Source organism: Lissotriton helveticus, chromosome 1_1, assembly GCF_964261635.1.
Source record: "Lissotriton helveticus chromosome 1_1, aLisHel1.1, whole genome shotgun sequence".
NCBI lineage: Eukaryota > Metazoa > Chordata > Amphibia > Caudata > Salamandridae > Lissotriton > Lissotriton helveticus.
Genome location: NC_136057.1, coordinates 1,423,014,556 through 1,423,040,145, shown reverse-complemented (window position 1 = coordinate 1,423,040,145; position 25,590 = coordinate 1,423,014,556). Strand labels below are relative to the sequence as shown.

At 48.5% G+C, this 25,590-nt stretch overlaps 1 protein-coding gene across 1 annotated transcript in view; it reads right to left on the bottom strand.

The window, feature by feature from the left end:
* The window catches only part of MAN2B1 (mannosidase alpha class 2B member 1), a 275,966-nt gene that overhangs the window by 189,918 nt on the left and 60,458 nt on the right, over positions 1-25,590 (bottom strand). Inside the window, exons 12-13 of the mRNA XM_078685299.1 lie at positions 24,156-24,263; positions 23,290-23,406 (exon numbers count right to left, since the gene is read on the bottom strand). Of these exons, the coding sequence (XP_078541425.1) occupies positions 23,290-23,406; positions 24,156-24,263 (225 nt within the window). The remainder of the gene's footprint in view (positions 1-23,289; positions 23,407-24,155; positions 24,264-25,590) is intronic.

The window sequence follows — 25,590 nt, the reverse complement described above, 5'->3', positions numbered from 1 at the left end:
TAGACCCCGAAGTATTACCGATGTTTCAAGTAATATGCTGACAGATTACCTAGCTTCCTTGATGTCTGCCCTACACTCTTGTCGTTCACAGGTTTCCGCCGCATTTCCAGACAATACCGAGGTGGCACCGCATGACATCGTTCCCGGAAGTTTGGTTCTTGTAAGGAACTTTGATCGTTCAAGTCCGCTGGAGCCTCGCTGGAAGGAGCCCAAACAGGTCCTCCTGGCCACCCGTACTGCCGTCAAGCTGGAAGGCAGGAAAGGCTGGGTCCACCTGTCTCATGTGAAAAAGTTTTATGGACTAAAGACTGTTTCCAAGAACATTTCCGAGGATTTTAAAGACTGCCAAAATACTATTCTCAAGGACTGTCCCGCAAATGACATTGATACGAAACCCTCCCTGTTAGAGAAAACTCCGCAGCAGGAGTATAAGTTAAAATTAAGGTCTAGTAAGATAAGTCAGCCAGTTTGATTGTCTAAGTCCTCCCCTAGGTGAAACGGTTAGACCGGTTTCTGACATGTATAAAATAGACCCCCATAGTGAGAGAGTTAGTCAAAACTCAATCCGATATATCGTTTTTCTAAGTTTCATATTGTTTTTCAGCCTCATGATTACCTGCACAAGTTATGCTTTTTATTTGTGTTTTCCAGTTTCTCATGTAAATAAGTCTTCTATTGTTACAGTAGAGCACACGTTTAGTGATCTGCCTCCTCATGAACTATCTTATCGTCTTGCTATGCGTAATAATTCATTTATCCGCATGTTACATTATTCACACCAGACCAGCAATGCCACTAATTGTTGGGTGTGTGGTCGACTCCCCCCTTTCCAGACACCGAAGGGAGTTCTGCCACTGTTTCCTTATCCATTTTCACATAATGGTTCGTGTGGAGCATGGTCCACGTTAACGTCATCCTCAACAGATATGTCTTTTCTTAACAGTACATGTTTTCCAGACAAGCAAGGTCTTCCCCACAGAACAGGGCTAGATCTAGAAAATGAAGTTTATAATTTAGGTAATTATTCTTCGAATTTTATGGTCCTGAATGTTCAGTCTGATACTACTCCAGACTTCCCTGCTATGTCAGTATTACCAGTCAAAGGCGAATTATGTGTCCAAAAGAATGGTTCCGTACATGTAGGACATAGTGATTGTACTACTATTGTCAAGTATAGTGACAGTGGGAAATCTATTTTTAAAGCTTCACGTCATTCTTATTTTGTTTGTGGTCAGACCGCATATGTCCGTCTGCCCCTCGATTGGGAGGGAACCTGTTACATTGCCTTCCTACTGCCACCAGTTTTTCTAGCCCCACCTGACTACCATAGGAATTCCCACCTAGTACATATCAGACACAAGAGAGACCTCCCGATTGTCGATTATACTGAAACTGCTATAGAACAATATATAGATATCAATAAAGGTGTCTTCCCTTATTTAGGTACTGTTGTGAATAGTAAACTGATACGTAGATTAACCAGAACACTCGAAGCAGTAGTGATTGAGACTACTTCTGCTCTAGGTAATTTAACCGAGGAGCAATCCTTTATGAGAATTGTCGTGCTCCAGAATCGTCTCGTCCTTGACGTCATACTGGCCGATAGGGGCGGGGCATGTAGAGTCATCGGATCTAGTTGCTGCATTTTCATTCCTAATAACGCGCCGTCTGTTTATTCAGCTATAACCAGACTCCATAAAATTGCCCATATGTTACACCAAGATCCAGGCACCTGGACATGGTCCGGTTGGTTCTGGAATATGATTTCCACCTGGGGATGGAAAGTATTGTCCTTTCTAGGTATTGCAGTAGCGATCATATTCAGTTGTTGCCTTTGTATACAATGTGGCCCTGCGATTTGTGGCATTTGTGCTACCTCTTGTATTCCTAGTCCCAAGTCCCGTTCTAAATCCAGTCCCAAGAAAATTCGAGACGAGCAAATGATACTGTATGAAATGATAGATGGTATCATGAATATTGATGTTTCCTGATGGAAACGTAGTGACAAGGAGGGAATGTGGAAAAGTAAATTTTGCCATGTTCTGTGTCCCTACGTGTTCCCCATCTTATGTTATGTGTGCATGATTAATATGCATATGTATTCCCCATGTTTGATTAAAGACGCAATTACAGTTGTGTCCATCCCTAGTATGCCAGTTCCCAGTTCTCGTGAATACTACGAGTATTAGGCCTATGTAAAGTTACGTTGCCACGTTTCTTAGTGTGCACGTTATTTCATTGAAAAGTCCCCGTTTCTAGGCCTCAAAAGGGCCCGGACACCAGATTCAGCTCCTGTCTCCTGAGCCCTCGCTGAGGAGCGATACAGCCCCCACCTGTGTTCCTGACCCTTCACTTACTTCCTGCCTCACAGTGCCCGGTTCAGCCTGGCTCTGCCTGCTAGTCTGCCAAGAGTATGTTATGATTCTAGTTATCAGTTCAGCCCTCCTTCTCTGCATTCCTAGACTACTGAATCGCATCAATAGTTTCCGTCATCGTCTAGCCCTTACGTCTCCATGTAAGAGAAATACTGTATTTATGGTCATTTAATATTCTTCATCACGCACTACATGTAGAATAATGCATGCTCCAGTCTTAGAGTCTGTTAGCCTCTCCCCTCCTGACTCTTAGTTTATATCAACATGTTCTCTAAACATCAGATACTAGATATTGTTTAGGCACATGTCGCCCTGACTCTCCAGACTCCAGTCTCTGCTCCTAGTACAGAGTTCATAGCCCCCAGTTTCTCCTAGTAACACGTCATTGTCAGTTTGCGCGCACTATTAGGTTAGAGGTCCCGGCTCCTTAGGTAGCCCCCTCCATGTTTCCGCCCCATTTATGACATATTCTGTTACGTTTACATCACATGTCTATGTATACGCCTCCTGTTACACCCACTTTCACCCTTATCTTTCGCGACTGCTATTGACCACACCCACTGCTCCGCCTATTGTATGTATTGTAGTGCAACTGTTTTAGTATATATGCTTGTGTACTGTTATTAAAGTTAGCGCGCGCTCATCCCAGATCCAGCCCCGGCAGCTGCCGGGCTCTGCCATCCTATTCCTGTGCAGGTTGTCCTGTTCCTGTCCTTTATGCTGTATTAAACCTGCAAACTCCTACTACCTCGAATCTTGACTCTTATTTATTGAGCTATCTGTTATTGCTATGTCCAGTCAAACCTAGATCCGGTATTATTTATTTATATACCACAATACAGAAAATGGTCTCAAGCAGGGTTGTCTACTAGCCCCTATGTTATTCTCATTATACCTCAGTGACTTGCCAAACCAGCTACAGAAGGGCTCAAGCCTGCCTCCAAAAATAAGCAAACAAAGAATTCACTCGTTGCTCTATGCGGACGACAGTTATGTTTGACCTCACCCCATTTGGTCTGCAAAATTCTCTTGACATTTTGTTTCATTACTCAAACGAAAATTTCTTTATCCCGAATGTCAAGAAAACAAAAGTTGTCGCCTTCTCTGGGAGGAAAAAAAGCGTTAAATACAACTGGAGGCTAGGAGGCGAAAAGATCGATGAAGAGAAAGAATATATATACCTTGGCAGGATTCTGTCAAAGAATCTAACAAACATAAAGCATATAGATAAATTAATAAAGAAATCCGACTTACATGCTGGAGCACTTTCAAGACTCTACAGCGCCACGGGGAGCAGGCATTTTTCCTCATTATTGAAAATATACAAAGTGAAAATTCCTGCAGTCCTGTCTTATGCTACGGAATATATTCCTATAAAACAATGGGGCTTCATGGATCGCCAAGAGGGGAACATTTTGAAAAGAATGATGAAGGTTCCAGTTGCAACACCAGTTCAGGTTTTAAGGTTAGAATTTGCAATTACAAGTGCTTTTGCTACGGCCGTGGCCAACATTTTTAGGTGGGCCTACAATCTCCTCCATGCAAAGGAGGGAACACTCAGATATCTGCTACAAAAAGAAACCTTTGACACAGAAGCAGCTAAGCAAACTTTTTTAGTGAATATGTCAGCTGCATTTCGAATGGCTGAAATTACTACAGATAATATATTGACCTGGTCTGTATCGCAACTAAAACTCTTTCTTAAATGTTTCACACCGAGGTTGAGTTTTGATTTGGACTATGCACATAGCAATAAATTAAAAACATTCAAATCATACACTGAACGTATAGAGTATAAACACACCCAGCCTTACATATTGTTTTCCCTTACTCATAGTGCAAGGAGGGTGATCTTGATGTTACGAATAGGGATTTTACCTGTCCAATCCCATAAATCAAAATGGTCAGCTGGGGAATGCTCCTATCTTTGTTCGTTATGTCAAGGGGGCGAGCAGACTGTGGAGCATTTACTATTTGTTTGCCCTAATCCTAAAGTAGTAGCAGCCCGTGCTCTATATATTGATTCAATATATCGAACCTGCAGGTTAACAAAGGAAAAAGAACTATTAACAGTGGGCAAAATGCCTCCGAATGAATTTGTGTGTTATAATTTTTACAAATTTTTTAAAACTATGTTATTTTTATATTAGTCTGTGATGCATACATTTTCTTGTTATTTTTCTTTTTTTATATGTTATATTTGTGGTCCTCTGTCGAGTACCAACACAAATAAATCTTTTTGACTTTGATGAAGAGGTAAGAAGTTCCATATCTTGGCCGCTTGGAAACCAAAAGAGCAACCAACCATTCAGGCTTTTTTTCACAAAGGGGCCATAGCCAACTTGGCCCTGGAGGATCTAAGACTAGGGCTAGGACAATAAGGTTGCACCATAGATGACAAATACTGGGGGCCCTTATTATGAATTTTGTGACACAAGGCCATGACTTTAAAAGGGACTGTCTTATTTAATGATCTAGCTTATTTCATAAGCTAGACCTTGCAAGCATCAACTGGCATTCGAGGTCAGCCGAAGGTAGTCAATGTGTCCGCCGCTCCAGGGAGTGAATCTGGGCCTCCAGAGCCATTGTCTGTGGCAGTTAGTGCACCTCCTTACCCCAGACATACCCTTAGATCAGCCCCCTAAGGGTAGGTTTGCTGCTCCCCCAGAGGGGGCCAACAGAGGCCACTGTGCCCTGTTCACCTCAAAATAAGAGCGGATCTCCGTTTCAACACAATCGGAGCAGTCTTGGTCAATGAGATACCAGATGTTAATGCACTACATAAGTCTCAGGGTCACTGGCAGGGGTTATCTTAAGAAGAAGGGGAGGAAGGATCCCATTCTCCATCAGTGGGAAGTCCACTGCTGGGATTCAAATCTGATCAATGTGGGACAGGGTCTTGTGTGCTGCCAGTAGGAAGCTGGCTCTTTATGTGATAAATCAATAAGTTGATGTACTGTGTAAATAGTGCAGGGGTTCCCTTATGAATGGACAGGGGCTTGCTATGCAAACCCAAAATGCTCTATTAGGGGGTAGTGAGGTCCAACAGCCTTAGACTTAACACAACGGAGTGCAAGACATTTGCAAATACACACAATGATTAATAGATGACAATACAACTCAAGAAGGAGATCCACACCAATTCATAAAAATACCAAGTACCTTTATATATGATTTTGTATCAGACAAAAATCGTTCAGGTAAGTACGTTGAAGTACAAATTCTTCTCACGTAAAAAAGTGGACACAGTGCAATTTGAATTCTGCAATGCTATCCTATGGAAGGAAGAACAAGTTCTGCAATAAGGTACAGTACCTCGACTTACAGGACCAATCTCCAGGAGTTAAGGTGAGAGGTGGGTAAGGACCAACAGTACAACACCAGTGGCATAAGGGCAGCCGGGTGCAAATCAGCAGCCCAATGCGTTTCAATTGGGATCGGCTACTGTAAAAAAAAATTAGTTTTTTTTAATGCTGCAAGCTCTGGCTAGGAATCCAGTCGAGCTGAACCAGCAGCGTTGAAGCTCGCTGGCCCAAGGAGGCTTATCAGTAGGTTATCCTGTGGGGAGGGGGGAGGGGGTGGGGTACACCCTCTTCCCTGGCAGGCTTTTATTCTGGAGATGGAGGGAGTGCTGAAACTTTTCAGACACTCACCCCCTGTCACAGATCTGTGTTGAATGAATCATCGTTCTTTAGCTCACTTCACCACCCCAGTTCATACACCGCTATATGCAAATCAGTCTTGACCCTGTGCCTCATGGGAACAGTCCAGCCCTAACTGCCAAGCCATGTCTTCCCTGGACCGGAAACAAGCATCCTAGGACCTGTTTCAGGCTAAAAGCCCTCATCAGCCAGGCTAGCTTGAATCCAGTGGCAAAGTGAGCAAGGGACCCACTTCTGGGCATACCGGTCCTAGGATGCTCGTTTCCAGTCCAGGGAGGACCTGGCCTGGCAGTTAGGGCTGGACTGTTCCCATTGGGTACAGCGTCAAGACGATTTGCATATGGCTGGGTCCAAACTGGAATGGCATGGTGAGCAAGAAAAACTATGGATTTAGGCCCAGATCTTTGTACTGGGGTGAATGTATGACATTGTTCTGCATTCTGTCCAACAATTGTTCTTTTTGCATTTGTCTGCCCGAGTGGGACGGGTATGCCCAGATGTGGGTCCTGTGCTCTCCATGCCACTGGAGTCAAGCTATCCTGGCTGATGGGGGCTGAAAGACCAAAACTGGTCTTAGGATGCTTGTTTCCAGTCCAGGGAGGACCTGGCCTGGCAGTTCGGGCTGGACTGTTCCCATTGGGTGCAGGGTCAAGACTGATTTGCATATGGCTGGGTTCATACTGGAATGGCATGGTGAGCAAAAAAAACAATGGATTTAGGCACAGATCTCTGTAATTCGGTGAATGTATGACATTGTTCTGCATTCTGTCCATCAATTTTTCTTTTTGCTTTTATTTTGGGTCTCCTGAGAGCAAAGGCTCTCCCCCTAAGAGGTCAGAAAAGCATCTTGGGTGGTATAAACCAGTCATCAAGGACACCAGAGGCTGGTAGCTTTTCAGGGGGTAACTCTAAGGTGCCCTCTGGGTGCATGCATTGGTAAATCCAAAACTGGCATCAGTGCGGGGTTGCCAATAGGAAATGAATATGCTACTTACCAGTATGCATCTGTTCTTGGCATGTAGGGCTGCTGACATTCATATCTATAGCATAGATCGCCGCCTAGTGTTGGGTCCGGATCGTTGCACAATGATGTCCTGGAAGAGTCTTCGAAGTATCACGAGATAGGTGGCTCCTCCCCTGGACTACAGTGCGCATGGGCATCGACTCCATCCCCAGATTGTTTTTAGCCATTGTGGAAAGATGGAGTGTAATAGTGTAAGCGATGGCCATGCTAAGAGTAAGTGTTAAAAAGTCTGCAGCCGCTACAGGCGCCGGGGAGGAGGGCGGGCGATATGAATGTCAGCAGCCCTACATGCCAAGAACAGATGCATACTGGTAAGTAGCATATTCAGTTCGAGGCATGTGGGCTGCTGAATTCATATCTATAGCATAGAATACATAGCAGTCCCTCCATTAACGGCGGCCGCCTGTGCCAGCTGCAGAAGTCTGAAAAAGCGTTTTAAGAACAGCCTGCCCTACAGCTGCCTGCTGCTTGGAGTGCACATCTACACAGTAATGTTTAGTAAATGTGTGTGGTGTAGACCATGTGGCTGCTCTACAAATATCTTCCAAAGGGATATTACCAAGGAAAGCCATAGAGGCCCCCAACTTTCGGGTGGAGTGGGCTCTTGGAGGGACCGTTAAAGTGCGCTTAGCCTTGTGATAGCAAATCTGAATGCACTTAACGATCCACCTGGCTATACCTGCTTTGGAAATGGGGTTGCCTTTGTGCTGGGCTGAGAAGGCAACAAAGAGTTGTTGTGTTTTCCTAAAGTCTTTGGTCCTATCGATGTAGTACATCAAGGCTCGTTTGACATCAAGAGTGTGGAGCATTCTTTCGGCAACTGTTTCTGGGTTTTGAAAGAATGCGGGCAGTTCAATGGTCTGATTGACATGGTACTGCGAAACCACTTTAGGAAGAAATTTAGGGTTAGTGCGCAGCACCACCCTGTTGGAGTGAATTTGAATGAATGGCTCTTGTACAGTGAGCGCCTGTAGCTCACTAACACGTCGCAGAGACGTAATGGCAATGAGAAAAGCCACATTCCATGTTAAGAACTGAATCTCACATGAATGTAGAGGCTCAAAAGGTGGGCCCATCAACCTGGTGAGGACCACATTGAGGTTCCATACAGGAGCTGGCGGGGTCCTGGGAGGGATGACCCGCTTCAGGCCTTCTAGGAAGGCTTTAATGGCAGGCACTCTGAAGACGGAGAGATGCTGCCTGTTTTGGAGATAAGCCGCTATGGCGGATAAGTGTATCCTGATGGAAGCGTATGCTAGATTGCATTTGTAAAGATGTAACAAATAGCAGATGATGTTGGGAGTGGATGCATCTAGCGGGTTGATGTTGTGTGTAGCACAGTAAATGACAAACCGCTTCCATTTTGCTGCATAGCAGGCTCTGGTGGTGGGCTTTCTTGCCTCCCGTATGATATCCATGCATTCAGGAGGCAAGTCAAGGTAGCCAAACTCTAAGACTTCAGGAGCCAGATCGCCAGGTTGAGCTGTTGCGGATCTGGATGCTGAATGTCGCCATGGCTCTGCGTCAAAAGCTTGGGCGTGAGGTGTAGCCTTTGATGCGGTACCACGGAGAGTTCCAGAAATGTGGTGTACCATGGTTGGCGTGCCCACGTTGGAGCAACCAGGATGAGAGTCATCGAGTGTTGCTTTAGCTTTCTTGCCACCAGCGTTATGAGAGGTGCTGGGGGAAAAGCGCACGCAAATCTGCCTGACCAGTTCATCCATATCGCATTGCCGTCCGACTGTGGGTGAGGGAACCTGGCGGCAAAGCTTTGGCATTTTGCGTTTTCCCTTGTGGCGAACAGGTCTATCTGTGGATGACCCCACTGCTGGAAGTACGGGTGGAGTACTGATGGATGCATCTCCCACTCGTGCATTTGGTGGCTGTACCTGCTGAGCAGGTCCGCCACTTGATTGTCCATGCCTGGGAGGTGTTCCGCCATGAGGAAGATGTTCCTTTGAATGGCCCACTTCCACATGCTCTGAGCCAGATGAGACAACTGTGGAGAGTGTGTACCTCCCTGCTTCTGGATGTAGTACATGGCTGTCATGTTGTCCGTCCGGATCAACACGACCTTGTTGCACAGATGTACTTTGAATGCTTTCAGTGCCATGAAGATTGCCATCAGTTCTAGGTAGTTGATGTGCATCTTCTTTTGCTGTATTGTCCATAGTCCCTGCACTGTGTAATGGAGTACATGAGCTCCCCATCCTTGGAGAGACGCGTCCGCTGTCAGGATGATCTGTGGGACAGGCTCTTGGAACGGTCGGCCCTTGCAAAGGTTGTGTGGATTCCACCAATGCAGAGAGTTGTATGCCCGACCGGTGACCAACACTAGGTCTTTCAACTGTCCCTGAGCCTGATTCCACTGATGCGCTAAGCATTCCTGGAGATGACGCATATGTAACCTGGCGTGCGGGACTATGAAAATGCAGGAGGCCATCATGCCTATCAACTGCATGAAGACTCTCGCAGGAAGCGAGTGTTGCGGTTGGAACTGTTGGGTTAGCGACTGGATGTTGTTGATCCGCGCTGAAGTTGGCTGAGCCGTGGCTGCCAGAGTATTGATCGTTGCACCTAGATATTGCCGCACATGGGCTGGCTGAAGGTGCGACTTTGGATAGTTCAGGGAGAACCGCAGACCGTGAAGAAGGTGAATGGTGTGGGACATGTCGGCGGCGCACTGCCGGGCCGACTTTGCCTGAACCAGCCAGAAGTCCAGATAAGGGTAGACATGGATGTGTTGTCTCATGAGGTGCGCCGCTACTGTCGCTAGACATTTGGTGAACACTCTGGGGGCTGTGGTCACTCCGAAAGGAAGGACTTCGAATTGATAATGCCGATTTTGAATGGTGAATCGGAGGTATTTTTTGTGTGATGGATGGAGGGGAATGTGGAAGTAAGCATCCTTGAGGTCTAAGGTTGCGAGGAAGTCTCCCTGATTGAGGAGCGGAAGAACCTGTTGCAGCGTTAGCATGTGGAAGTGTTCTGAGAGAATGTACTGGTTGAGGGGCCTGAGGTCTAGAATAGGCCTGAGGGACCCGTCCTTCTTCGGGATTAAGAAGTACAGGGAGTACAACCCTGTGCCTTCCTCCTCCACCGGCACGAGCTCTATAGCGCCCTTTTGCAGCATGACGAGAACCTCCTGCTGCAATAAGTGCAAATGCTCTGTGGACATAGGACAGTGTTTTGGTGGTATGTTGGGTGGAGTGGATGTGAGCTCCAAACAATAGCCGTACTGGATAAGTTTCCTGACCCACCTGTCTGTGGTGATGGTTTTCCAGACTGGCAGGAACCGCTGGAGCCTCCCCCCCGACAGGCGTGGAATGGTCGGGGGGCAGTGACAGGGCGTCACTGTTTGTTGTTGCCCTTGCCTCTGCCCTTGGCGTTGTTGCCCCGATAACCTCCTCTATTCTGTTTGGGGTAAGAGGATTGCGCCCCACCTTTATTGAATTGTGTTTGCTGGGACATCTGGCCTCTGGAAACACCCCTATTGCCTGAGCGACGAAAAGTGCTCCCCCGAAACTGTTGGGATTGGAGAGCTCCCATGGACTTGGCAGTCTCGATATCCTTTTTTATTTTTTCCAAGGTGGTATCCACCTCAGGACCAAATAATCTGTCAGGGTTAACTGGCTGGTTGAGGATGGTAGTTTCGATCTCAGGCTTAAATCCAGAGATTCGGAGCCATGCCTGTCGTCTTAACATCACACTGGTGTTAATTACCCTGGCTGCAGTATCGGCAACGTCCAGTGCACACTTTATTGAAGCGTTGGAGATGAGCTTCCCTTCCTGGATAAGCATCTCCGCAGCCTCCTTATATTGGTCTGGGAGATGTTGCAACAGGGTCTCTAGTGTGTCGTAGTGTGCCCTGTCGTAGCGTGCCAAGAGTGCCTGCGTGTTAGAGATACGCCATATATTGGCCGCCTGAGCTGCTACTCTCTTTCCCGATGCCTCTAGTACTTTGGACTCTTTGTCCGGGGGAGGAGCTTCACCAGTGGTTTGCGAATTCGCCCTCTTGCGGGCATTAGAAACGACCAGAGAGTCCAATGGCAACTGGCCCTTGATGTAAGTGGGATCGCCAGGTGCCGGTCGGTATTTCTTTTCAATTCTAGGGTTGACCACCCTTGCCCGTGTGGGCTCCTTGAAAATGTCCGCAGCATGTTTGAGGACCCCTTTCAGCATTGGGAGGGTTTTCACAGTCTTTTCAGCTGCTGAAAAAGTGTCAAAGAGGAAGTCCACCTCCACAGGGTCAGCATGGAGTTCAACGTCGTGGTTCTTAGCCGCCCTTTCAATCAAGGCATTGAATGCCGCAGAATCCTCAGTGGGAGACGTTTTGATATTGTATATCTGAGGGTCGAGAGTGGGTTGCTGATCCCCCTGGTCACCTGTGTCCACCCATGCGTCCTGTTGTGCATCAGGGTCAGCGTGGGTCGGGAAGCTGTATTCGTCATCCTGGTCCCCAGCATCCTCGGCATCGGAATAAGTTGGCGAGGGCGTGGCAATTCTTTGAGTCCGAGGAGTCAATGGTTCGACCAAGACTGGTGCATCAGAAGCAGGCTTTTTGCACTTTAAAGGAATGGTATACGACTCCAAAGGCGTCGTCGCCGTAATTTTTCGCTTGTAAAGCGTAAGCTTCCCAGTGTCGGCATCGATGAAACGTTCCGACTGTTCCTCCAGTAATGGTGGTCGATGCGTCAAGCCCCCAGCCGGGAGAGCAGGCGTCGACCCCACAGCACTGTGCGTTTTCGCTGCGGGCGCCGCCCGTGGTGCGAAGGCCTTTGGTGCCACCTTCGGCCGCAACGTGAAGAGGAGTGGCGTCCGACTGTTTCGGCGCGGTAGGCGTTTTGGGGTCTTCTGCCGAGGCCTTGTCCCTGATACGCTTGAGGGAGTCCGAGACCTGCTTCGTGAATGAAGCGGACGGTTTCGCCGATACTACCGACGACCTCGGTCCAGCAACGTGGGAAGACTCGATCGTCGACGACTTTGGCTGGTCGGTCCGAGGCGTGCCTGTGTTGGTGTCCTGGGCAACCGCTTTAGGGGCACCAACCTTTGGCTCGATGCCCTTGCTGGTCTTCGGCTCGACGCCCTTTGCGGCCTTTGGTGCCGCGCCCTTGCTGGGCGTCGGCTTGATGCCCGATCCGGACTTCGGCTCGACGCCCTTGCTTGACGGAGTCTGGACGGCCTTTTTGGGCTTCAGCTCGACGCCTTTAGTCTGCTTCGGCTGGACGGATTTCACCGACTTGGCCGGGTCGACAGGCTTCTTCGGCTTGGGCTCTCCCGACACCTCGGAGGACGAGGGTGTCGACGGTGGATCAGAAGGTTTCGGTTTCGATTGCGCCTGAACCACTTTAGGTTTTTCGGACACCGAAGGTTTGACTTTCGGTTTTGATTTCTTTAATGGCGGCTCCGTCGAAGTGTCCGTAGCCGGGCCGGGAGGCGGGGCCGTGGATTTAGGTAGAAGGTCTTGGGTAAGGCGATAGGCGATCAATCGACCTGAGCCTTTGTAAGTGTTCGAACGGGGCATAGCTCGTCCTCTGAGCTATCTTCCATGGCCCCATAGGCCTCATCGTCGTCGTCTCCTACCTCGTCGACGACGTCTTCTACGGGTAGGTCTTCGACATCCACTTGAGGGTCGTATTCGACTTCTTCAGCTGGAGGCGAAATCTGCAGGTGAATGTCGTGTTAGTCTGCTTCGTCGCTGTCGAAGATGTCCACCGGTGCCAGGGCCGACTGCCGGGCCTCCATGCGCGCCACGCGCCGAAGCCGAATCGTTTTCTTGGAAAGAAACCTGGAACAAGCCATACAGTTGGCTTCATCGTGGTCCGGCGACAGGCACTTGTTGCACACCGGGTGGACGTCGATGTGCGGGTACTTCGATCCGCACACGGGACACTTCTTGAACGGGCTCCGTTTCTTGTCGCGTCGTCGAGGGTGTTGCTGCGTCGACTGGGCCTCGAGCTCCAAAGAGTTACGCGACTCCCTGGATGTTGAACTCGGAAGGCGAGTCCGAACAGAACCGGGCACCGAACGCGAACAATACCGACGATAAAGAGAGAAAAAGGCCTTTTGGCCTCGAGAATTATGTCGATTCCGAACTGAGAGAACGAAAGTACATCCGAACCCAATGGCGGAAAAAAACAATCTGGGGATGGAGTCGATGCCCATGCAGCCCACATGCCTCGAACTGTTTGATACCAAACATCCCTATTTTCAGTGAAGCCATCGTGTAGCTGGGGACTTGTTTTCACAATTGCCCAGCACGTTTTAAAAATGGCTTCACTGTCCACTTGCACCGGCAGTAATAGGACTGAGCAGCACAGTGGCATATCTGCTAATGCAGGGTAGCCCTCACAAGTAATATTCAGCACCCAGCCTTAGGGCTGTTAGGCCTGCTGTAGGGGTGACTTACAAATATGATATGGAGCGGTAGAGGACATGGCGCACAGGTATGTGTGACATGTTATGTTTTCACTTTAGTCTGCACCAAGACACACAGCCTGCAATGGCAGTCTTGCATGTGCTTGGAGATAATGGTAACCAGGTATAAGCTCAGGCGCACAACTAAATATAAAGGCACAGTAGTTCTAGAATATAAACGTAATAAACGAGTGCTCCTAAGGGAGAGAAAAGGGTTACCAGGTTTCAGGTTCAGGTTTTAAAGTCTTTATTTCGATTGTTAAAAGAATCATAAAAGACAATTTTACAAGCAATAATTAATTAACATTTAAATACACATACATTAAAAGGGAATTAAGCATTAAAAATGAATTAAACAATTTGTAGACAATCCTGAATTAAGTTCCCTAAGACAAATTTCCCCAAATAAAATGGGATTACAAGTAAATTCATGCTATCCAGATTTAGGCTACTGTTTTGTCCTGAGTATCCACGCCCAACCCAAATATTTGGCAATACACACTGTGATGATTTCCAGTGTGTTAGTTTTTAATACATGGATAGCCTCTTCTGATTTTCTTATGGGCAGTCTCTGAAAGAGTGGTTTTAGCCATTTGGTCCTTGGTGCATGGTATTTGGGGCAAGCAAACAGAAAATGGCCCTCTGTTTCTTTCTGGCCTGGGCACCATTTGCATTGATCCGTGATGCTAGAGGACCAATTTTTCGTGAAGGTATTCAACGGCAAAGTGCCCACCCGAAACTGGTGGAAGAGTTTCCTGTCTAAGGATTTAGAGACCGTGTCCCAGTAAAGTTCACGTATGGGGTCCAACTTAAAACAAAGAAACCTACCAGTAAGGCTAGTAGAGCAGGAGGCATTTATTCTGTTCAGGCGAAGCGTGGACCAGTACAATTCTTTAAATGCCTGTTTGGTTGGAAAAATACTAACTGCTGGGGAAAACCAAAGGTGCTCTAAGCCCATGTCCGTCAAGATCGATTTGACCGTTCGGAACCAGGGAATTTTTTCCGATCCACTAATTGCCCTTACTTCTACTACCCCGTTTGCAAATAAGGTAAGGTCGGGCGAGGTCCATAGACGCCTCCAGAAGGCAACCAGTCTGAATCTAGCCAGCTCGTTAATTGGAGGGCATCCCAAATCCAAACAAAGGGGGATTGAGGGGGACGACTGTGGCAGACCCACCAGGTTGCGGAGAAACTTACACTGTATTTTAAACAGGCCCTGCAAATCCATATGACCCCACAAATCCGCACCATATAGAATTGCAGGGTTCATTTTGGCATCGTAGATTTTGAGGGCTGGTGTGACCCGCTTGGTTATAGATTTCCTTTGCTCACTCAGTAAACAGCCGGTAAGTCGTGCAAGTTTAAGATTTTGGGCATCAACTTGTGTTTTCCATTTCAAGCGACTATCTAGCATAACCCCCAAGTATGTCATGTTCTCAACTTGGTCCAGCTTGACCCCTCCCATACTAACTGTACTCCGGACAGTGCGGTTCTTACTTAAGACCATAAATTTGGTTTTCCCAACATTCACCTTGAGGTCGCTGATGACACAGAACTCCTCAAAGCGGTCCAGAGCCCGCTGTAGGCCGCTGCGTGTTCTGGAGAGGAGTAAGGTGTCATCAGCAAAGATGAGCATTGGGAATCGCTGTCCTGCCAGCATGGGAGCATCAGTTGGGGTCGATTCGAAGAATTTTACAACTTGGTCAATAAACAAAAGGAAGAGAGTAGGGGCCAAAACACAGCCCTGGCGGACACCACGGGTGACTGGGAAAAGTTCTGTCACCTGGCCCTGGGCACCCCATCTTACCCTTGCAAAGTTGTCCTTATGCATTTTAATTATCATGTCAAGCAATTCCGTTGGCATCCCTAGAGACTTCAGGACTCCCCACATTTTCTCCCTCGGTACAAGATCGAATGCGGACTTCAGATCGATGAACGCAGCAAAGATGGTACCGCCGCCAAGCAGCACCACCTTCCAGTAGATCAAACAAAATCTGAACACCTGGTCGATGGTGCTGGTTCCTGATCTGAAGCCCGCCTGCATTGGGGATAGGATGTCCTCCATCTCAATCCATCCTTGGACCCTGCCCAGGACCATGCGAGCGATAAGTTTTTGTATAGAGTCAATAAGACTAATCGGGCGGTAATTACCCGGACTAGACCTATTGCCCTTTTTATAAATCGGCAGGATCTCCGCCCCCTTCCAAGATTTGGGTATGCCTGCGCCTGCAGCAATGGAGTTTGCCACCATGGCAATATATGGTATCCACAGGGCAGGGTTAGCTTTGAAGAGGTCAGCGGGTATAAGATCCATACCTGGCGCTTTCCCTCGCATGGTACAGTGTAATGCAAGCTCGACCTCACCTTCTGTAAAAGTGATGATCTCGCTTTGAGTAGTGGGGTGGGGAGTCTTTTCAATTGTGCTGGATGGCGTAGGGTTAACAGCACGGAACTGGGTTGCATAGAAGGTAACCCATTCATTGGGGGGCACATGGTTTGTGGGGATACGACCGTCCGGATCCTTCCCCCACTTAACTATCTCCCAAAATTTGATGGGATTGCTGGACATGGAGGCTACCAAGAGGTCGGACCAGTATTTATCCTCCCACTCCCTTTTAGCCTCCCCTTGTGCTTTCCTATAGGATGACCTGGCGGCTTTCACCAAGCTAGCATTCCGAGACTTAACAGCTTTAACTAGGGCAGTATGTGCTTCCCTGCATTTTTTATTATACCATTTGTGGGGGCGAGTGGGTACCAGGTTATTTCCCTGTCGGCGAGGTTGAGAAAGCAGAATTTTTAAATCCTTAAAACAGCGATTATGGAGATTTAAGATATGGTCAGCTGCTCTGGTTTTGTCCCCCAACTCAACGTGAGTCAGCATTTCATTAAGAGTAATGTTAACCACACTAGTAATCTTGTTTCTCAATAGCTCGTCCCCCTCAATTTTGGACCATTTTACCCTCTTCCTATCATTTGTTAAGTAGGTGTCCCCCGTCTGTGAGATACCAGGTTCCTCTAATCTTACTAGACCTGGCACCTTTAATTGCAGAGTCAGGGGATTATGGTCACTTTCAGGGCGGGGAATTACCTCCATGTCCAGCATCAGAGGCCAATCTGCTACTTTTAGCAGAATGTAATCGATGCGGCTTCTTCTCAGCCCGTTGTCAAAAGTGCAGCTGGCTCCCTGGTCTGATTTAGTTCGGCCATTACAGGCCCTGAAGCCACTGTTAAGACAAAAGGCCGTCCAATTTACCGCAGCCTCTGTGGCAGGTACTGATTTTACAGACGTCAGCTCAGGTATGCCCCATACTGTGTCCTCCACGGAGCCCCAACAATCCCCAGGGTCTAGTAGAGGTTCAAAGCAACAATTTAGGTCCCCAGCAAGCAAGATGACATTGGAACAATCGAGGGCTGCCAGAGCAGATTCTAGTACCTCCAACAATGGTGGCGTGCGTCCGCCTGGCAGGCCTCGTGCATATATATTTAACAATATCAGGTCCTGGTGGCCAGTCCTTCCCAATCTAACAATCAGGAGGTCCGGATTAGGTACACTTATCTCCGTGATACAATAGCCCAGGGATTGTCGCACCCAGATCAGTAACCCCCCGCAGGCTCGCCCTTTGGTATTCCCAGTAGCACTTTGGGTGGCTGCTTTATAGAAATTTACATAACCCTGCTTATAAACTGGGTCCACAGCCCAGGTTTCCTGGAGTAGTATGACATCATATTTATCCATGAACTCAAGCCAATCACTGGAGTGGACGCGGTTTTTAATCCCAGCAATGTTCCAGGACGCTATGGCAAGAGTTTCCGATGTGGGTACGATAGAAGAGGCCACCACCGCGGAGACTGCATGCGAATCCTGTCCTGTCCCAGCTTCCAGCCCATTTTCTGACCCCCCCCGTGAGGCTATGTTCAACCAACAACAAAGAGATTCCCCCTTCCCTTAAAGGTGGTGTATTTTTCCCTGATGAAGGTGGGACCCTTTTCCCCTCCTCTACCATGACTATAAGTTGGATAGGCGCCTGGCCCTGCCTCTTACCCCCTACCCCAGGGTCGGCATTTTCTACAGATTCTGAAGTTTGGGGTGGTTTATGGAGTCAATCAATTGCCTCCAGATCGGACAGGGGACCAAAGCGGTTGAATAAAGGTGGAAAAATTGGTAGGTGTAGTGTCCTGGGGTTGTTCATAACAATGGATCGTCCCTGTCTCGGGGCTTTTTGGGAGTGAGCCTGTCTTTGGGGATAGAAATAAGAAAGGTCTAAGGTTTGGACGTCCCCCTGTCTGGCAAACCTAGCTTCACGGCAGATTGTATCCACCACCCATGAGTCCCTAAACGATATTAAAATGCAATCACCCTCCAGATCCTTGGGACTCTGGCCCACCCAGTCAACCCTCCTTACAAATAAGATTTCTGTTGGCGAGGATGGGGGCAGGGGTCTGTTTTTATTCAGCCAAAAGGTAACCTTATTTCGCAGGTCTTCGTGGGTCTCCCTTTTACCTGATGGCAGTGGGGCAACACCAGTCAGCACCATGGTATAAGGTGTTGCCTCTATGGGGATATCGACCCGCGGCGTGGGATGCCTGGATTGCTTCTTTGCCAGAGGGTTAGGGGCATTTTGGTGGTTTACACGGGGCCTGTGGGGTGGGAAACTCTCGGTGGTGGGATTGGGTTTTACCTGAGGGGGTAATTTAGTTGGTTGACGTCTGGAGGGGGTTTTGTTCGTAGGCTTTGGCATATGAAGGCGTTGGGGAGCGGCCTTTAGTACCTTATTTGGAGAATTTTTATAAGCACTCCCTTTGTTTAAATTAGGGTTGTCCGTTACTGGTCCTGGTGGATTATGATTGTTATCAACTAGACTAGGTGGAATTATAGTTGTTTTTGGGGCCAGAGATGAATGGGTGTATTTGGCCAACCCAGAATCTATGTCCGATAAGGACAATAGTATTGCAGAGTTCGCATTAACTACAGCCTCCAAAGAGTTTATTTGCAATAACATTAGTCTAGTCCTCTCCAAAACAGGTGATAGGAGGTTTTTCATTAAGACCTCCATCTTTGCCAGCAGGGAATCATCACTGCTCAGACATGTTGGACAGGGGTTTGAGGAACCTAAGGAAATAAGGGAGGGGCATAGAGTGTTGGGCAATGCATTTGTGCATTGATTTCCGCTTGGATGGCCTGAGCCTGGTATGTGATTACCAACGGGATCTTTTAATTTCGGCATCTTGCATTCTCTCCCTCCCTTATAACTGGAGTCTTGTTTTCTTTTCCTAGAACCCTTGTTTATATCTGTGAGATCTGTGTGGACTGGGGCATTAGAATCTACTTTGGGTGAGTCAGGGATTGAATCAACCGAATCAAAACTTTGATTAGTGGAATAGCTATCCTGAGTATCAATTTCTCCTGTTGCTTCAAGGTCGTCCAGGGATGTTTGGGGAAAAGTGTAGTGTGAGCAAGAGGATTTATATCCTCGCTATCCATATGGACAATAACTTCCGTGGTGTCTAGGTGCATACAATTAAAAGCTGCGTGTGCTTGTGCTGGTGGTACGGGGCTGGGAATCTTGGCCAACCTACCTAGAGAAGAGCGTTTTCCGCTAACTAAGTCTAAGGAAAGACGCTTTTCCACCATTGCAATTTCCTTTTCCAGGATACCCGAGGCTCGCGTGATAAAAGCGTCTAGTGGGCCTGAAACCACTCCAGTTGGAGTTTGGATTTGGACGTTGCGAGTTTTACCGGATCTCAGAACCATGATTTCGGAATTTGTCCCAGCTTCTATAATCGTACCTGATTACAATCTTTATACAAGTGCGATAAAAACTGAATAAGCCGCCCTGATGGACAGTACGAATATGCGAGAACCCAAAACCCGCTCCGGGCACAGTTTAGCCAATCTTACTATTGTTGCACAGCGGACCAGGGATTGTGGGCCAGGGCCGTCCGCTGCCGTCCTCGAACGGCCTCAAACGGCCCGCTCTTTGCCCGGTCTTCGCCCCGGGCTGCGTCCCGCGCTGCGGGAGGAGTTGCCCCGGATATAGCAAAGACTGAGAGCGGTGGGCGGGCCGGCAGGGAGAGCGGACCGGGAGTGGTCAGCGGTCACTCAGGGACTCCTGGGATTTGGAGTCCCTGATACACTCGCAGCCCTGCAGCCCTCAGATGGTGTTGAGCTCCCACTCCTCCTCACTTGACGACGAAGCGGCACCCGCGGAGCGGGTGCGGCGAGTTGCAGGCTGAAAGTCTGGCTGGAAGTCCTCCTCACAGCGAGCAGCCAAAGGTGAGCGCGTCTCAACAAGCGCTAAAAAATGTTCCCCAAGAGTCTATGCAGCAGGTGGGGCTTTAACGGACCCTCAGGTGGGCGGTGGGCGGGCCGGCAGGGAGAGCGGACCGGGAGTGGTCAGCGGTCACTCAGGGACTCCTGGGATTTGGAGTCCCTGATACACTCGCAGCCCTGCAGCCCTCAGATGGTGTTGAGCTCCCACTCCTCCTCACTTGACGACGAAGCGGCACCCGCGGAGCGGGTGCGGCGAGTTGCAGGCTGAAAGTCTGGCTGGAAGTCCTCCTCACAGCGAGCAGCCAAAGGTGAGCGCGTCTCAACAAGCGCTAAAAAATGTTCCCACTCTTTCCACAAAACCCAAAATGAATTCTGGGTATATCAATAGTCAATGAAATTCCCCTGAGCACTTAAAAAAAAAAATCAGTGATTGGAGTACATATATGTTGTAACACAGAACTTGCAGTATAAGTGCTAAAGCAGTCCTAATATTTCTTTCTTCCTTTCTCAAATTGAAGTTCATATAATAAAGATCCATTTGTTGAACATCAGAGCACAAATGTCCAGCTCATTATCCAGAAGAAGTTTAATAATGGTCTTCAAAAAAGAAATTTTCTTTGCAGCCTGCAAGTTCTGTGTTACAACAGGGGGAATGTAATTGTGACTATTGCATGTGCTTGGTGAGGGGTCCCTTAGGGGGGGCACAATCGTGCTGCAGCCTTAGAGACCCCCTGTAATATCCCATGCCCTAGGTACCATGGTGCCATTTACTAGGGACACAGAGGGTGCTAAAGGCATTGCCAATTGGGGGGGGGGGGGGGGGGGGGGAGGTTCAGTTTTGGGAAAGAGCTCTGGCACTGGTGACCTGGTTAGCAGTAACCAAGGGCACTTTTAGTCGAAATCACACCATTTCCCAGGTAAAAAGTAGGGTTGACGGTGTCAAAAAAGGGACACTTTCCTACTATGCTGACATTTATGTTCATTCTTGGGGGTGCCACGTTCTCCACGTGTTACAAAACCCCATTGAGTCAACTCGGGAGGAGAGCAGCAGGGAGCGCGCTTGACAGACCGATCAGGGAGGACCGGAGGTGTGGAGTATGGGTTCGGAAACGTCATTGAAGTCACCCCATGTCAGCATGAAACCTTGAGGAAGGGTCAGCAGAAGAGATCGAAACGTATGCAACGTGGGCTGGAGTTGATGCTGGGGAACATGGACCAACAGGAAATTGTAGAGCCTGCCCTCTAATCCTCCCTCAAGCCCCACATACTGTCCCCGGGGATCTTCAAGGTATGCAAATACTACCAACGGGAATCCACTGTGTAGTAAGATGGCAACTCCTCAGGAGCCCCGGGGAAATCCGGCTTGGAAAACTATCATATCTCACGCGACCTAGAAAGGGACAGTGTGTGCCCAACAGGTGAGTTTCCTGAAGCATGAGAACTGCTGGTTGTAATAGCTTCATGTACCTGAGAACGACCAATCACTTAATGCAATCTAGGAGGCTGTAAACGTTCCAGGATAGGACCTTAACCGCCATCAACAGTGGACAAAAAAATCAGGGGGCTGTTAGCCCCCACAGATGGGCACCTTAGGCACTGGTGGGACTCAGAGGGTGAATGTTTGGTGAGTGAGTAAAGTGTCAGCGACATAGGAGGTCAAACTTAAACCCCCCTCTAGTGTTGGGTGGAACTCGAATTTACTTGAAAACTCTGCGAGATTCCACGGAGTTCCGTTAACTGGCAGAATTTCACACATCACTCAGCTTGTTCCGCACTGAAAAATCAGTGCGAACAGCACCACGTAGCATGCCAGAGGGCGCTGCATCGAGAGCTAGTTTTGCTGCCTCTCAAGAAGATTTCCTACTCAAGTGACAGCTTTTTCATGGTGAACAGTCAAACTGTCTGCGTTGGGAAAATCTCACTGTGCATTTCTAGCGCCCGAAATAAAATTTTAAAACCACACTATAGGACACAAATTTTTGCTTGCAAACTTACCGTTGGTGAGCAATGGGTGAGGTAAAAAATTAACTCCACTACTCGGCGTTTGGCAGAATTTGGCCCGAACTCCGCTTTACACAAAAATTGCACCAACTCCCATATTCCACCTGTGAAGCATCTGTCACCCTAACCCCATACATAACAATAATCAAACGGGCCTAGAGGTAGCCAAAACCTCCTAGGGGCCCCAGCTTAAAGGATTCCAGTGCCCGACAGCAATCATACTTGTGTTCCAACAACAAGGTACCCGTTACAAAACCTGAAACATTACAGGAATACCCTGCCACACTTATGGCTTTAGGCCGCCATAAGTGTGGCAGGGTATGCTCAGACGTGAGTCCCTTGCTCACTTTGCCACTGGATTCAAGCAAGCCAGGCTGAAGACGGCTGGAATGCCAGAAACCGGTCCTCGGAAGCTTGTTTCCGGTCCAGGGAAGAAATGGCTTGGCAGTTCGGGCTGGACTGTTCCCGTGAGGCACAGGGTCAGACTGATTTGCATATAGCCATGTCAGAACTGGGGTGGCAGAGTGGGCTAAAGAACGGTGATGGATTAAACCCAGATCTTTTGACTGGGTGTGAGTGTTTGATTGATTCAGATGCTCCGTCCATCACCACCCCCTTTTGTACCAGTTACCAGACCAGCATTACCCAGTTTTACACTGGGAGGTTCATGAGGGGCACATTTGGGGCACGTCCGGGCCAACAGTGCCAATCTGTTTGTTTGGGGATCAGGGAGTCCCTCTCCTGTGTGCAGAAATTAGTCTTTGGGAGCGAGTCCACTTCCTCCTAGAGGGTTTAGAAAGAAGAAAGGGGGGGGGGGCTCTAGGAGACAACCCCCTTAAAACCTCCAAGCTGTCGAAGTGCACACTGCTCCGATTCCCACTTCCAAGCCTTCGCCGGGGCATCAAAGAAATAGGTAAAAGAGTTCAATATCACTTTCAGTCTTGCTGGGGAAAAGGAGAATATACTGCAGGGTGAGAGCCCAGAGTTTCTGCTTCACATCTTCAAAAAAGCATCTATGCTGCTGGACTGCTTGGGCATAATCCGGGAAGACCATAATGCCCACATTCTGATAGTTTAGGTTTTGGTGCAACTTGGCCTCACGGATATGCTCAATGAATGGCCAGGAGGGGTGACGGTCACCAGTCCAAAGGAGGGAGAAAGGCCCCAGCACTGCAGCCTCACATGGGACTGTGTCAGTCCCCCGAGAGCAGGCGCATCCTCTTCAGGCGCTTAATTTGCAATGGTTCAGTAGTTAAGCAGCGGTGTGTACCCAGATCAAGCACAACATTTCACATGCTTTAAAGTATTCCACTTACCATTTAGTAGAGGATGCGAGTGATAAAAATACAATATATATTTCTTTTTATTTTGGGGATTAACCATAGGAGGAATCAGCATGACTACATTGCCATTAGTAATACTGCCTAAACTGTGCCATTGTAGTCAGTAACATTCTCACTGCTTTACCTGTGGGCCTGGCCAACCTCTAGCCACATGCAGCTCTGGAGTGCTTTCAGTATAACATGGTTTGCAACGTACCTCATTTGCGACCAGGAGACCATCCGGGTTCTTAACCTGGTACACAGCTCCACTGACCGGTAAACGCACGTTCCATGTCACTGTCCGTCCCAGCGGGTTGTAGAGGTAAACATGAAACTGAAGAAAAACATACAGAATTACTGAACACAACCATGTTTCTGCAGAGTTCATGTCTTCCACAGTTTCACAGGTTGTAACCAGTTATGCAAAGGAGTCAAATAGAGGTCTGTGAACGCCCTTTTCCATCAGCAGTGCATTAGTGAGCACAGTATGTAAATCCATGGGAGCCAACTCTGGAATACTATCACTTCTTTGAGACAAATGGGAAAACTGTGCTGAATGCATCGGAACCCTGGACTCCCAAAAGCAGTAGTGCCACACAAGATTCAAATTGGGTATCAAAACTTGAGGTTTTGTAGGTTTGGACTACAGAATCTCTATCACCTTGACACATGCTGGGCAAGGGAAAACACTTTGCCAGTACACTGGGAGCAGAGTGGGAGGAAGGGTTGCAGTGGAAGTAGAATGGGTTGCAAAAAGGAGGTATGATGGGCTTGCTGGATGGCTAGAGCACAATGGGGAAGGAGCTGAGAAAGTGGAGGCATGGATTAGAGCTCTGGCAATTGTGGTGAAGGTGTAGTGCCAGTGCATTACAAGCGGTTCCAGAAGGATAGGCTGTATAGGGTGCAGCTGCAGAGGATAAGGAACAGAGGAGTTGGGTTCAGTGCACGATGAATCTACAGTGAGAATTAAAACAGAGTCACAATCGAGACAGTTATCTGTGGTGGACCCAGGTCAGCAGCAGGATGCAATGCACTGGATGCAGAGTGAGGAGCGTGGACCCTGAGGTGCAGGGGACATCTTACCATACTCAGATTTTCGGTCAGTGGACATACACTGATGTTCAGGTAATCACAGAACACAAAGTTTTCCTTGCGGCCGATTAAACTTGACAGCGAGTTGCTAATCAGCACCTGTGTAGAAACAATGGGGAGGTTAAGAAACTAAGTAAACATACTTAAGAGTCCCTTCATGTGGCCCTCCCCCACAAATACCAATTTCAGATTCTTCTCTATGTCAACAAGAGATTGTATGTAGCAGAGACACAGGACCTTCAATCATGTGGGAGTGTGCAGCTAGTAGGAGGGGGTGCACCTCAAAACACCAGGTAGTGGGAGGGTGGGGATGGAAGAGGGTACTGGCTTCTGGGCATGACATGCACAATGGCAGGGTTAGAGTCCCTCAAAGTAAGAGGCTGTTTAAGCCTCTGGCCTGGGAAAGGCACGAGAGATGAATAGGTATAACAGGCAATGCCCTCTGAACCGCAGCTCGGAGGCAGACTAATTGGAAGTGATTGCAACCCCCTAAAGCATGGGGACAGGAGGGTGGTGTACATCTAGGAGCCCTTTGGTCTGCAATGAGTGGTGGGTATATCCTCATTAATTTGTAGGGGACACCTGTACCTTTTCTCTGCACGGAGGCACTTTTGAATTGGGCGGCGTGTTGGTTGTAGTGGACCCAGCAGGACTTCAACCCACCACTTGCCGTACCCGCTTCGCGGGTGTCGCGTCGCGCTGTTTTAAGTGGCAGCTGACGGTGAGGACTTCCAGGCGCTTCAGGGTGAGAGGCTCAGCGGGGCTGCGAGCGTGCGGGGACTCCGATATCCAGGAGTCCCTGCGAGACCGGGAAACAGCATCCGGTCCGCTCTCCCTGCTGGCCCGCCCCCCGCCCAACACACCTCCTATATCACAGTCACAGACTCCCGCAGCGCGGGACGCAGCTCGGGGCTAAGACCGGGCTAAGACCGGGCTAAGAGCGGGCTAAGAGCGGGCTAAGAGCGGGCTAAGAGCGGGCCGTTTGCGGGCCGTTTGCGGGCCGTTTGCGGGCCGTTCGAGGCAGGTAGAGACTGGTCTGGGCCACCCCACTAGATTCCATCGCTCTTCCCCACGGACATTGTTCAGCTGATTACAATATTTCTGTCTTGTCATTATGTCAACCCGTGAGTTTAGAGATAGAGTGGCCAAGTCCAAACTGAAAAATGGCACTCTAGACGATTTCATTACCAGGACCCATACAGCGATTGATACTGAGATCGCAAAAATGCAGCATAGGGTCTCAATTGAATTAGACGCTGCGAGAAGACTGTCACAGGAGATAACTGCAGCCAAAAGATCTTCCCTAGGGCCCATTGCTTTGGCTAAAACACCTGATCGCCCTCCAGGACCTGTCCACACTGTAATTGTTACACTTGCAGATATTCATCAGGCACATACAGTTAACACTCCCATACCGCTGGGGGGT